This window comes from Oncorhynchus nerka, linkage group LG6, assembly GCF_034236695.1.
Source record: "Oncorhynchus nerka isolate Pitt River linkage group LG6, Oner_Uvic_2.0, whole genome shotgun sequence".
In the NCBI taxonomy this organism is placed as follows: domain Eukaryota; kingdom Metazoa; phylum Chordata; class Actinopteri; order Salmoniformes; family Salmonidae; genus Oncorhynchus; species Oncorhynchus nerka.
In genome coordinates, this window is record NC_088401.1 from 58,172,307 (window position 1) to 58,186,806 (window position 14,500).

Here is a 14,500-nt window from a genome sequence, read left to right on the forward strand (position 1 = left end):
CAGGTAGGCTGTCGTCCCTCACTGTGGCCCTACTCCCCTCCTCAGCATCTGACAGTAACTCACCAGAAGCTCTCTCAGCCAGAGGTCTAATAGAGGCCCAATCCTCCCTCGCATAGTGGAGAGCTCACATGGCTGATCTCAGAGAAAGTAGTCTTGTTTTGTTCCTACTGTGCATTATAATGGGCGCTATTGTTGTAGATCATGTTATACTGAAAATCACGGGGCGCTGGAAGCGTAGTGGTTAAGAGCATTGGGCCAGTAACTGAAAGGTTGCTGGTTCAAGTCCCTGAGCCGACTACGTGAAACATCTGTCGATGTGCCCTTGTGTAAGGCACTTAACCCTAATTGCTCTGATAAGAGTGTCTGCTAAATTATTTAAATGCATGGTGATTGATTGGTTAATGTATTGATTCATTGTTATTTATTGTCCTGCAAGAGGAAATGATTTCCACTTTCCATAATGTGTTTTACACTACTTGATCAAAGACAGAAGAAGGTTGAGATATTTTGCAACGATAACGGGTACGTACACAACCATTGAGATATGTCTCCAGAGGAACACAAAATTCCCCCCCAAAAATGTATCACTTGAAATATGATGTGATTTCAACCTGAATTGAATGTGGAGGAAAGACAAGTGAAGTTGTTGAAATGATTTTACACTAAAAGGATTTTCCTGCCAATATTCAGCTTAGTATTAAAATAATGACTTTAATTCAAGAACAAATCCACTTGATTTGAATGGAGAGGGGCACAAGGTCTCTATATTACTATGCAAATTGTTGGTATTCAAGGAGGCAGATTAAGTGCCAGGTGGCTCATTGCCAAGTAACTGGCATAACGCATCTTGGCGGGTCATAACGAGACAAGTTCATTGCAAGCTCAAGATCTTGGTTGTGCATTCAAAAAAGCCCTCTACACTTTGTTTATTCCAGGGGAGGCTATTGCAAGGAGAAAAGGTAGACTACCCCCCCCCCCCCCTTTAATTATCATAAAACCAACCATAACTACCATCTTGTACTGTTATGGGTATTATATTGTCACATTGAGGTGCACAAAACTCTATTAAGACTGAAGAGCGCCACAAAATTGATAGAAAGTACAAAAGTGCACGTGTGATGTGAAGTTTATATTTGTTCCATAAAATGGCTGCCTTTGTTTGTTTTCTGTTCCAGTACGGCATCAAGAAGAAGGAGGAGAAGGAAGCCGAGGCCCAGGCTGCTTTGGATCAGGCAGCAGAAGGGAGTCTCACCCGCCCAAAGAAGGCTGTCCCACCCGGCTGCGGAGACGAGGAGGAGGAGGAGGAAAGTATCATGGACACCGTCATGAAATTCCTTCCTGGTCCACTTATGGATATGTTCAATAAAAAGTAACAGTGTTGGCGATATTAGATTGTTAACCTTCCAACACACATAACCAAGACCACCATCCTAACCAACCCTTCTCCTTCACCCATACATCCTTGTTCTAAGAGCCCTGGTTGAATCAAGATGCCATAATATTTGTCCTTAACTTAAATGATCTGTGTTACATTGTCTTATGTGGAAGGAAGACCACTGATTGGTGATACTATGAGACCTATGTAGCATCTGCATAGATCCAAAACATTAACTTAAAGACAAATTTGATGTCAGGTTTTCAAGGTGTCCGGGCCTTAGAATGTGATCTGAGATCAACCATAATCCACCCTTTTTGTTTGTAAACAGCCTCTGGTTTAAAATAAATATATGTGATTATCAGAAAATATATTAAAAAGTCTAAGCCATAATTTAAACTTTTGAGAAATTCTCCAAATCATATCAAATTTGATTGAATGTAGCTGTTTATTGCTTCTCCATTGAGACTTCATCCATATACTGTTCTACGTCCCAAAACATTCATAGGTTCTAATGTCAAATCAATTATAATAATGGTGAACCAGAAAGAAAATGGATAACTAATTCAACAAGAAATGTTTTTCAAGCATGCAGTTAATATATATTTTTGGAGTACAGTACATGTACAAATTCCATTTAATTTGTTATGATTAAGTGAAATACATTAATACTGAGGCAATAACTCTGGTTTTCAATTTTGTTTCAATGACACCACTACTACTATGTACAGTAGGCTAGACATAAACATCCTAACTGTTCTTCCTTGAGATGTCCACGATAAAAATGAAAATGCTCAACAATGAACCAAACAACATTGGCAACATTCCTGATGTACCTGTGCTTAGTACAAACCAATAGAGTTGTATGTCTTGTTGCTAACTTTATCTGCTTCACTCCTGTAAAGTAGGACTTGTGGGAATCAAATCCGGCAATTGGACGCAGATGCTTACTCTTCTTAGTTCCATGTCTGTAAATATAGATTTAACGAGATGTACTCATCATTTTCTCAAGCACAACTATGTTGTGAACACACTTTATGTGAACAGACAGTGACAATGGTGCAATATACAGTATTGTTCAAGGTTTTCCTGTTAACTAAACGGAGTGCAGTCCTGAATCAGCAAAAACAGACACTTCATTGTTATGTGTTGAGCTTAATACGTTTTGTGTGTCAGTGTACAGACACAGCGTTGTCTGACTAGTAACGGCAAAGCATACGAACTCAGTCTGAAGTGTGATGTGGGGAAAGAGGTGGAGGTTTGGCTTAATGTAAGGGGTTTGATCGGACAGCATTTGAACCGGTGAGGGTCCTTGTCTCTCAGTGGGATTTGGTTTGTGGTTCTAACATACCGGTAAATTGTGAGAATGCAGGACAAGACAGGTAATTAGTAATAACTTAAGACCCATGTATACACCATAGGAAAGAGTTGTCCTCTGCTGAGTTTGTATACATGTAAATGTTGTCCATTTTGATCCCAGAGGTCAACATGTAAATTTCCCCAGAAGTTGCTGTGCTTTAGTTCTACCACATAATTATTTATTGAAAGTTATTGAAAGTTTATTGAAAGTTATTTCATAATTTTCAATCTATTTCTTAATTTCTTAATTTAAAATGAATTAAGCTGGACCGTCAGCTTCAAACATTCCAAATATTTAACACATTCCATAAGGCCACTGGCTTCATAGGATCATGGATATCCATATGGCCACTGGCTTCAAATAATCATGGACATCAAATGACAAATTTGTCGCTAGTATGTGTAAAGAATGCCTTTGATGTTCTTCTCTTTCTGTAAGGAAATTGTGCTTGAAAATCCTTTTTAAGTGTTGAGGTAGATAAAGATTCAACACATGACCAAGTAAATGTCAATAGCTATCTTGCCTGCCATGTACAGAAAAAGTCCAACATGTAATCAAAGGGAAAAATGTAATGCATTATAGCAGCTAGCTAGCTAACTTATCGATTGCTAGGTAACATAGCTTGTGAAGCCTTTATTTGGGAGTGAACAAGCTAGTTAGCTAGCTATTGAGCATTTGTAAACAATGCACAATCTGGGATAATAATATTTGCTTGCAAACCAATAAATGTTGAGTACACTAGACAAGTGCCAAGCAGTTAGGCGATGGTATTTGTGAAACTGCCACTGTTTATATCGGCCCAGTGTTGATGCTAGTTAGATTCAAGATTAGCCGCTAGAAACCTGCCATGTGTGATTCTGGGGCCTTACTAATGTAGTAGCAGTGAAATAGAGAAGAAAAATGAGCATGACGTAAAACCTAGCTACATAGTACGCTCTCAAACTTTCCTGCCAATTGCCTACAATGTTTAAAGCTAGACATATGAAAGCCACAACATTGAGGTCATTTATAGAGCACATTTATTGAACTTCCTGTGATGTTTATGTACTTGTGAACTGCCTTCAGCCACTTATTTATCAATGTGCTAAAACTTAGCTGAAATGAACGACCAATACTTGTTGGTATTATACAATTACTGTATACTACTTTTCTATTTATTAGTTGTTGGCACATGCATTCATCGACAGCATTCAATTCATCATTGACATGTTTTATTCTATTAAAAACCAAAGAATAGTCTTGTTAGTGATAGAATGTCTCATATTTTCAATTTCTTTATCTCATGTTTTTCTTTATTTCAAATTCTCAGGTATTTTAGCTTTTCGTTTGTATGTTTTTATTCATATTTTGTAGTGATCATGTAATGACCACAACTTAGTTTGAAATTGCAGTATTTTGTTGTTAGGGACCAAGCACACCACATCATTCATTTATGAGGATAATGAATAGATGGCATGGATCTGGTTTGCCCCTTATACTTTTTTTATAGAACCAACCCGACAAGGTTTTCCAGCAACTTACAGTTGTCTGAAATCCTGTCAAAGTTCCAGATTTCCTACTTGGAACAACTCATTGTAGAATTCTAAACAGTCATGAACGTGCTCAGAAAGAAAAACAGTCACCTTGACCTTTCATCTACAAAATGGCATCTCTGCCTATTTGTCATCATCACCTAATCGCAAACAAATGCCACTTATTGACGAATGGCTGAAAAACAAGTCACATGTCTAAAATGGTTCTTTGTTTGCTATTCTAGTAGACACCATGCCAGATTACTGTTGATCCACTCTTTCTCGCCCTTCAAGTGAAACCATTCTTTAATTTCACCCCTCAATTAACCATCGATATGATAAAAACTGCCTGACAAAAATCTCACTTAAAACATTCCTATGTTGTGACTTGAATGTAACTGTCTGATGTTTCTATCTTTGCATTGTCTTCGACTGTTTCCTCTGTGTTGAGAAGATGCTTATCCTGGTGCAGTTTTCTGTCTGTATCGTTCCTGTTTACGTCCACTGGTGGTTGTACTTCGAGAAATCTGTCTCTTTAGTATTTTTTTGTATTGTAAAATGTTCTTACCCTTCTCTCTCTCTCTCTCTCTCTCTCTCTCTCTCTCTCTCGACAATTGTGTGCATGCTTATGGTGTGCGATGTACTGTAGGCAAGGTTGTTAAGATAATTGTTTGTGTCTTCTGTGTTGAAAAGCTCCACCTGACAGCCTCCCTGCATGCCATTTTAGGCTGATCTTTTAGTCTCTGTAACATTCCTGCCAAAATGGAATCACCGCACACTCTGAGAATAAAGTGATTTCATATAATTGTTCATCGTCGTGTGTTTCTGATGGCTCGCTGTACATTATAATTCTCATAAATGATTCAAAAGCAGTGCAGTGGTATAAACGTAGTTCTGTTATAGGGAAATGAGAAAAGATTTTGTAGGACTGTAGAGATTACTTCCAGAACCGCAATATGAAATCATACTTAGCTTATTTTAGTAAAGCAACGACATTACATGTGCAGACAACAATGTATCAATTGTAACTGTTTCTGTTGCTGACGGCGTTCATTTTTCATCTCAACATGGTTGTTATGCATCTTTACGTTTTCCAATCAATTTGACATCTATTCAATAAAAGTGAAAGGGCTGTGAACAGAAGGTACTGTGTCATTCAAAGGGTGATTGGATCTTGTTTCCAAAAGATGTAACTGGTAATCATGTTGCAGGGTGAGTGGTAAAGGGACATCAAAGTAATGCAAATGGTGCTCCTCTCAGAATAAAGTCTGTTTGCCATGAGAGGGTCTCTGATATGGGTATGAGCAACCTTCTACACCAAACAAATCCACTAGAAAGATAAATCAAATCAAATTTTATTTGTCACATACACATGAAAGATGATGGACGTATGCCTAGCAAGGGTTATAGACATATCTTTTTTTGTATTATGTTAAATGCCATTGCATAGGACACAGACAGGATTTAAATGAATCGATTACAATGGGAGGGGGGAAAAGTACTGTTATGCAAGCAGCCTTTGTTTTGATATTTAATGAACGTTTAAAGGTTGCAGGCATTAGCTCTCTGTTTGTACAGTTCTATTCTCACGAAATCTCAGTTTCAATGATTTCAAACATGAAATCTTTAAGACTTGCAATCAATAAATGTAATTTGTAGGCATTAATAACAAGGTCTTAAGTGTTTGTGAGCATTCATATAAAATAATTTACTGTCAATTTAACACCTTTTTGAACACATTTTCCAAAACAAGTGCTTAAAAATCTCATTACCGCAACGCTCTGAAAACGTCAAGACCATTAGGAAAGCTAATACATTTTCACATTATTTTTTTGATTATAAACAGTCATGCACAGTTACTTCAAACTCTGAATTAATATATATATTTTTATTAACATTTTTATTTGATTTTGACTGATTTCTCACATTACCGCAACGCAATCTACAACCTAATATTTTTTTTATATCTAATTGAAACCTGACATATTTTCAAAATGATGTGGCAAGCCTGAAAGAACGTAAAGTATAGATTCTGCACATGCATTTAAAAGCAAACTGCTGTTTTTCCATTCATTCAATTAACATTAAATGAACACCCGTTGTGGTAATGATACATAGGTTCGGAAATGAGGTTGATGATTTCGGTAATGATAATAAGTATACTAAGACTGAGGTATGGTTAAAAACATAACGTTTTATGTAGAAAATAAATGAGATATCGGCACAATCATGGATTCAAGTTCAATCTATTTCATTTAGCTGTGCTTCAAAAGTACATAACATACATAGGCTAAAAACAGAGAACACATGAAAACAACACATAGAAAAACATTAGAACAGCACATGTCATCATCACCACACACACTGGCCTGTACAGTGTCCCTTGGGGATGATGTTTCTATGACCCCCAAGCTGATGCAGCTTCTTTATCTTCAAGCCAAAGTTCTCATGCGTTTTGCAAGCACACGTTTCTCTGTCTGTGACTCTTCGCTGGCCAATCCAAAATGGCTTAAGTTTAAAGAATGGGGCCTTGGAAAGGTTGTGCCTTGGATTCTCAGACAGAAATCTTCTATGAAGATTTGCCATAGTGTCCGGTAAGGCTCTCTTACGGAATATCTGGCCCTTTTTCTGAATTTCTCCGGATATTTTGTGGGTGATTCCTTTGGGGTAGATGTCTTCATTGGTCCTGGTGTCTCTTCTTTTAGGAGTTGAGTTGATGGCAGGGACATTTACCTGCTGAAGTGAGAATGGCTGTTCTCTTGAGGAGGCTGTCTTGAAGATTTTGAATAATTTCTTCAGTTTGCTTCTTGAACATGTTGAAGTGTATAATCTTCCTGGCTTGATGGTGTCATGTCCAATACAGCTTTTAGCTGATTCATTTTTCTGTAATACCTTTGAGTTTCCCCCCCACTGTTCTTTCTTCTTTTCATGTTGCTTCTTTGTCAGATCTTGAGTTTTCCAGGTTTTACAATTTTGCTTTCATTTTTGATATCTGGAAATGGAAAGGAAGCATGACATGAAATTGTCATGTCTCAAAACATGGGAAAAATCTTACTGTTATGGACATGTCATCCGATAGTAGAGACTGAATGACTCACTGTGTGTGTGTGTGTGTGTGTGTGTGTGTGTGTGTGTGTGTGTGTGTGTGTGTGTGTGTGTGTGTGTGTGTGTGCGTGCAAGCGTGCGTGCGTGCGTGCGTGTAAACTTCTAAACACTGTAGGGTATTGACTTGCTATAGACACTGTATGGGGCATAGGCTTCCTATTGACTATATATATGCTAATTACTCTTGCTGTAAACACTCCAACCCCTGACCTCTCTCTTCTTCCTTCTGTACTCTTCCAGCAGTTCTGGGTTGGTGTACATTTTTTCTCTGAATTCTGTTTGCCTTCGCTAAAGCTTTCTTTTTGTCACTTGGTGACTGTCTGCGATTAAACAGGACATAAAGCAAAATATCAACAGCTAGTAAATAATATTGAAATTAATAGTTCATTATATATATTTTAAAATATAATCTGTATGATTAAATTCTCATTACCGAAACAGAAGTTCTCTCTACCGCAACTGGCCTTAAACTGCAGCGGTAAGTGAGAATGGTGTTGCAGAGGAAGAGGGACCTTAGCATGTTTTGCTAACAATAGAGAAAACATAATGACTAAGCAATTTCTTACTCACTGTACATAATTAGACATTAATGCCGTCTATTTTCATAGAACATTTTTAATCTAACGTTTTTCTAAATGTGGAAAACTACCTTTTACCTTCGGTAATGATAATCAATACTGTCGTGTACACAGTCTGACAAGAGAAGGTTTAACTTTTAACTGGATACATATAAAGAGATCTGCTTACCTGGTAGCCATCTTGAAGGTACTGGCAGATGTGTTGCTTCATTCAAAATCAAACTTTATTTAAAATTCTCTAACAGTCCTTCAAAAATGTTGCAGAGGATGAGAACATCAGTCATGGACACCTAATTTTTCCACAATCTTTTCATTATTATTAGACATGAATATTCAGATAATCATTTTCCTGTCATTTGAAAACATCTATTAGAACATCCATTTATTTTTTTCCCAGAGTATTTTCATTTGACTCTGTTTGAATTACATACATTCCGACAGAGCTGAACGCGTTGCGGTAATGAGAATACTCTTTATGCAAGGTAGAGAACACTATTATCGTTATTATGATGTTTTGTTATATTACTAAATGACATGTTTTATATTTAAAATCATTACTGCTATGGTATTTGAATGGTTTCACGAGAATGACCCAAATAGAGAACAGCAGGGCTTTTGATCACTTAGAAATTCTATTTAGTCATTTATCACCTCGCTCAAAAAAAGGCCTCCATTTGAGCAGTTGTCATTCCATCCATATCTTCCAATTTAATGGTCTTTGTGCTTCAATGCTCAACCCTCTTATGGGTTTGGAATTCATTAATACAACATTTTTCACAGCGACATAAAAAGATGAACACTGAACTCTGTTCTACAAAAAACTATAACTCTGAACTGTTGAGGTTTAGCATTTGGATTATAACATTTACAATGCAATGCTTTCTATGGACATTTCACAAGTTGTTTACCTATCAGATTTGATTGATCAAATGTTTTGATTGTTAAAGCAGAATCATTAGTTGCTACATTACATTTTGGACTTATAAATGAATGATATATACCCATTTGGTTCTTAAATTATCTAACTTATATATCGCTCATGAGTTTAGTTCAACTGTCGTACCCCATCAGAACCCAAAATATACGTTTGTTTTACTCCAATGTTTGTAAACAAGCTAAATGTAAACAAAAACGGTATACCTGCAAAACGTGGTTAAAACTATAATGTTGATATCATGGATGGTCAGTCCTTGTATCCATAGCTCTGTGTATGAATTTGAGAGTAGTTACATTTCTCCAGGCCCATCCCTCAGCTTTTTACCAAAACAGAGGTCGGTTGACTGCTTAGTTATCGTTTCAATTAAGGATTGTAGCTTTAAAAAGTAGCTGATCATACCAACTACATACTGTTAGTTTAATGGTGGGACAACAGAACCCTCAGCAGTATCTGCGGCAACAGATTGTTTATGGCTGTATGCTCTGCCAGCTATCATGAGGAGATTTCTCTCATCTTGAAAGGTTGCTAACATGTCACATGGCTCCTCATTTGAATCAAAGCTGTAAAAAACAACAGAGATTCACGGCTGACCTTGACAAAAACAGAAATTAAGTTTTAAAATATGTTTTCAACTCCTCACAATAATGTATTTATACCGACTTGAGAACTATCCACAATGTTGAGTCCATAAATAATGATTTTTTTTCCTTATCACTATTCAGCAAACGGGTCTGTTTAGCACACAGCAGTCTCCGTCCACTCCTTGGTAACATTAGCCCTGAGGTATTGCTGCAGGACACAGGGAAATAAATCAATTCCATTAGCATTCCTACTCAGGGGTGGCCTTTTCATACCCAGCTGCCTCCCCAATCTCCAAACACCACTCAGAACCGTGGGGGAGCCGGGTCTCTATTGGTGTCCTGCAGACATGCTTAAGTCAATGTCAATTAACTGTTCTCCACTGGGCACTGCAGAAGCCAGCCCACAGAACAGCTCCCAGGCTTCTGCTCAATAGAAAAGGATTTCACTCCTGACGGTGGCCCTAATCTCTCAGGCTTGCCTGGGAATTTTCCCACCTCCAAAGACAGGGGTTTACCCACAGACTCAAAAACAAGTTGATAGCGAAGCATAGTTCCAGTAATGATTGTCATTTGTGGAATAACTACATGTAGGATACATTCAGTTTAGTGTTCCACGTAGCAAGGATATTCCCTACAGTATACTGTATAGTAGACGCTCTATATTCTAGTTTGGTCATTCATCTGTGCAATTATTTGGTTTAAGAAGAACATATTAGATGCTCTTTTTGAGTCTGAGAGGAAAACAAAGAAATGTCAGTCTTAAAATATCAACATCTTTGTTCACTCATCAAAGTATCCAAATTGGCCCTCAAGATAGGCTTAGTGTGCATGGGCACAGATTCTCCTCTGTTTTGCATATTGATTGCATGTCAATGGCAGATCGAGGGAAGCACAATTCATTTCAAACCCATCAGACATCCATTTAACTGTCATCAAACGTCCAGGCGACTCTTTCCCCCCCGCAACTCTGAGCCGTGGAGCTAGACAGGTATCAGTGTGGCCAGGGAAGGCCCAGATTGACAACACCGACAACTCCGTCGACAGGAGATTGGAGCAGCGGTGGCAGCTCAGATGAAGCTATAATGGGCCCAGTTAATGAGTAAAGTAGCCCAGAGACCTTCGCTGTATGAGGGACAGATGTGGGAGTCCTCCATCCAACAGTGAAAGCTGTCTGTCGAATTATAGGGCATTTAATTTCAGAGTGGACCCCTGAAGGACTTTCTCTATTTCATTTTGTTAAAAGGAGCAGCACATGACTAGGAAAGATTAAAAAGTCCTATTTGAGAGATCGTCTGACCTCAATTAGTGAGTGTGTCCCCTCAGTTTTAGGGTGCTGCCATAAGATGATGGCAGGACTGTCAAGACTATGTCCCCCCTCCTATGAAGTGCCTGGCCTGATTTATATTTATGCATAAAATAACATCCACCATTACTAGACCATGTACACTAGGTTATATTACACCTTATTCCATTTGGAGATGCGGATTACAAACAGGAAGTGATCTTGCATACGGTGGATTAGAAACATATTCTTCTATAAATCTTTTTACGATGCCTTTTCTGTTCTCTGCATTAATGTAAATTGTTCTTTCTAAATATGGTATCAGAAGACATACTCTGTCACATGCATTTAATACTACATGTATGGATATTCAGCTGGTATTGTATAGTGCAGCCTCTTCGGCAGTCTACTTAGTTAGTATCTAGGTAGTATCTTAAATGCATAACCTGTATGTTTCGGTTTGTCTTATTTTTTCACATAAATGTATCACTTACAAATATATGCAAATGCAATGTTATGTTGTAGAAGCATTCAATCTGAAATATGGGTTCACAACCAAGACTGTGTGTATTTTCTGCACCGAGTTGAATTACCTTTAAACACAGACCTACTAAATATTGCAGTACTTTCTCCCAGAGTAAATGTCTTGTCTTTACTTCTCGGAAAGCGGTGCTCGGGATGAAGCTCTGCTGAGTTGTAACGGTCAGCCATCTATGGAGATATGAAAACTGAGGGTAATGCTCTAAACATGATATCGGAAATTCTTCTCTAAAGCAGGGGTTAGAGGATTGGGCTAGTAACTGAAAGGTTGTTAGATTAAATCCCAGAGCTGACAAGGTAAAAATCGGTTGTTCTGCCCCTGAACAAGGCAGTTAACCCACTGTTCCTAGACCAGTTAACCCACTGTTCCTAAGCTGTCATTGAAAATAAGAATTTCGTCTTAACTGACTTGCCTAGTTAAATAAAGTTTTTTAAAAATAAAAAAAGGAATGCAAGTGCAGTCAGCAGTCTAAGCAGTATCCTTGTCCACAAAGGAAAGCCTTTGATATTTCATTATGCAACTGATTGATGAAACATCTGGGCCACTCAGTCCATGTTCCCTGCAACCCTCCATCCACTCACTCTTCCACTTCCACCCACCCAGGCCTAAACCAAAGCATTTTCATTCAATCAGAATAGCAATTACTTATTGTTGGGAGCCTAATTGCCTCAGATTCAATACAAGACACATCATTTGTTCCGAAGAAGAGACTGGATTTATGCTAAGTTAAATTGTGCCCTATTCAAAGTAAATGAGTACCTTTGAAATTTAAATGCAGGCTTTTGTTTCAGAAGTTTCCAATGTTAGCCTGAGTTTGTAATGTCACATCTATAGTTTCTAGTTACAAGACAGCTATTGCAGAGGACATTGCCTTCAAATTTGTCTACCAAATCTCTTCAATGCTCTTTGTTATTTAAGCGGATAATGAGTATATATTATTTATAGTTTAGCTAAGTGTGGACATATTTTTAAGGTGCATACGTTAGTACTTATCCTGCCTTATATGGCGATAGGTAGCCTAGCGGTTAGAGCGTTGGGTCAGTAACCGAAAGGTTGCTGGTTTGAATACCAGAGCGGTCAAGGTGAAAAATCTGCCGATGTGTCTTTGAGAAAGGCACCAAACCCTAATTTGCTCCAGAGGCACTGTACTAAAACAACATATTTCACTGCACCTATCCGGTGTGACAATTAATCAGGTACTATTATACTTTAACAGAATCAACACATTATTTTAGGAAATAATCCAAAAATGATGCATAGCATACATACATTGTTATGTAGATTTGATTACATTCATTCATTCAATGAGTCAGAGAGAGCTGGCATTCAGTGAGTCAGAGAGAGCTTACATTCAGTGAGTCAGAGAGAGCTTACATTCAGTGAGTCAGAGAGAGCTTACATTCAGTGAGTCAGAGAGAGCTTACATTCAGTGAGTCAAAAAGAGCTTACATTCAGTGAGTCAAAGAGAGCTTACATTCAGTGAGTCAAAGAGAGCTTACATTCAGTGAGTCAGAGAGAGCTTACATTCAGTGAGTCAGAGAGAGCTTACATTCAGTGAGTCAGAGAGAGCTTACATTCAGTGAGTCAAAGAGAGCTTACATTCAGTGAGTCAAAGAGCCCTTACATTCAGTGAGTCAAAGAGAGCTTACATTTAGTGAGTCAAAGAGATCGTCCATTACCTTGGTAATACATTGGCCTTAACACAAACCATTTTCTCAACAGGCACCACAACAATACTATTTCTCGCCATTCAAATTGATTCCAAAGATGGCAACAATGCAAGAAAAAGAGCACAGGAATACTGTACCAAATTAGAAAGTGAACTCAAATAAAACAGCTGAGTTGACAAGCTTGGGGTAAAGAGGGCATGAAAAATGGGCATGCTCCACTTGTTAACGAGACACCAAATCAGTGGAAGTGAACAGCATGACTTGAGGATATAGAGAAAAAGAGACAGGAGAAAAGGAGAAGCTTTACAGTCCCACAACCCCCTGGGACCATCAAAGAACACACACTAGCCCGTATAATAATTTAACATAAACCCCAGAGCGTACATAACAAGGAACGGGTAGCTTAATATTCCTTAGTGTATTTTTTTTAATGGAATGGCCTCGTTCTGAACTCGAGTCTGCTTCTTCTAAAACTTAATTGTCACTGATTTCATAATTCCATTCTCAAGATGGCACTTCGAATGAGGACACAAGTGATTCATAAAATGTGACAGTTTTCTGCATGCAATTAAAGTTAATAAAATACAATCGGTTGAACTTGATATGCGGATTGGTCGATAATGTCTGGAGGTAACCATGCAGTTTTACAGTAGAGCTACAGAACACACTTTTGTAAAAAATGTTTTGCTAATCAAATAAACTTGGTCCTTATTTGTGTGCTATAAGAGAGAGTTATCTATTGTCCCACTAAACCTCCACTATTTCATGGGCTCTATACCAGAGAAACACCTGGCCACAGATCACATTCTGTACTGGGATTGTCTCAGTTTGCTGTAGTGCAAACATCTGGCCATGTGTAAATTAAGACATCATACTGAGGAGTTAAACTTGGCCTTCCAAACATTCCAACATTTCTGCAACTACCTCCCCCTAACAAGCAACGTTTGAAGTCTGATCTACCCTCATGAACACACTGCAACACTACTCCCATAATGTACCCCCTTTCACAGAGGCCAGAGGCTAATGCATAGGGATAGCTCTCATGATCTTTACAGTATACAAACAAATACTATAGGCTTATCCAAACGTTGCTGTTTGTCATTCTACTGTACTAGTCTGGTACTGTGTGACATCAGGGCTAAGTCTGCTACTGTGTGACTACAGGGCTAAGTCTGCCACTGTGTGACATCATGGCTAAGTCTGCGTCTGTGTAACATCAGGGCTAAGTCTGCCACTGTGTGACATCAGGGCTAAGTCTGTCACTGTGTGACATCAGGGCTAAGTCTGCGTCTGTGTAACATCAGGGCTAAGTCTGCCACTGTGTGACATCAGGGCTAAGTCTGCGTCTGTGTAACATCAGGGCTAAGTCTGCCACTGTGTGACATCAGGGCTAAGTCTGCCACTGTGTGACATCATGGCTAAGTCTGCGTCTGTGTAACATCAGGGCTAAGTCTGCCACTGTGTGACATCAGGGCTAAGTCTGCCACTGTGTGACATCATGGCTAAGTCTGCTACTGTGTGACATCAGGGCTAAGTCTGCCACTGTGTGACATCATGGCT

General features: G+C 38.5%; 1 protein-coding gene across 2 annotated transcripts in view; it reads left to right on the forward strand.

Moving 5' to 3' along the window:
• The window catches only part of LOC115130750 (complexin-1-like), a 75,366-nt gene extending 70,310 nt beyond the window's left edge, over nucleotides 1-5,056 (forward strand). For both annotated transcript variants that reach the window (XM_065019739.1, XM_029662174.2), the window contains one exon: nucleotides 1,176-5,056. In XM_065019739.1, the coding sequence (XP_064875811.1) occupies nucleotides 1,176-1,373 (198 nt within the window). In that variant the 3' untranslated portion in view covers nucleotides 1,374-5,056. The remainder of the gene's footprint in view (nucleotides 1-1,175) is intronic.
• Nucleotides 5,057-14,500: the final 9,444 nt, after the last annotated feature.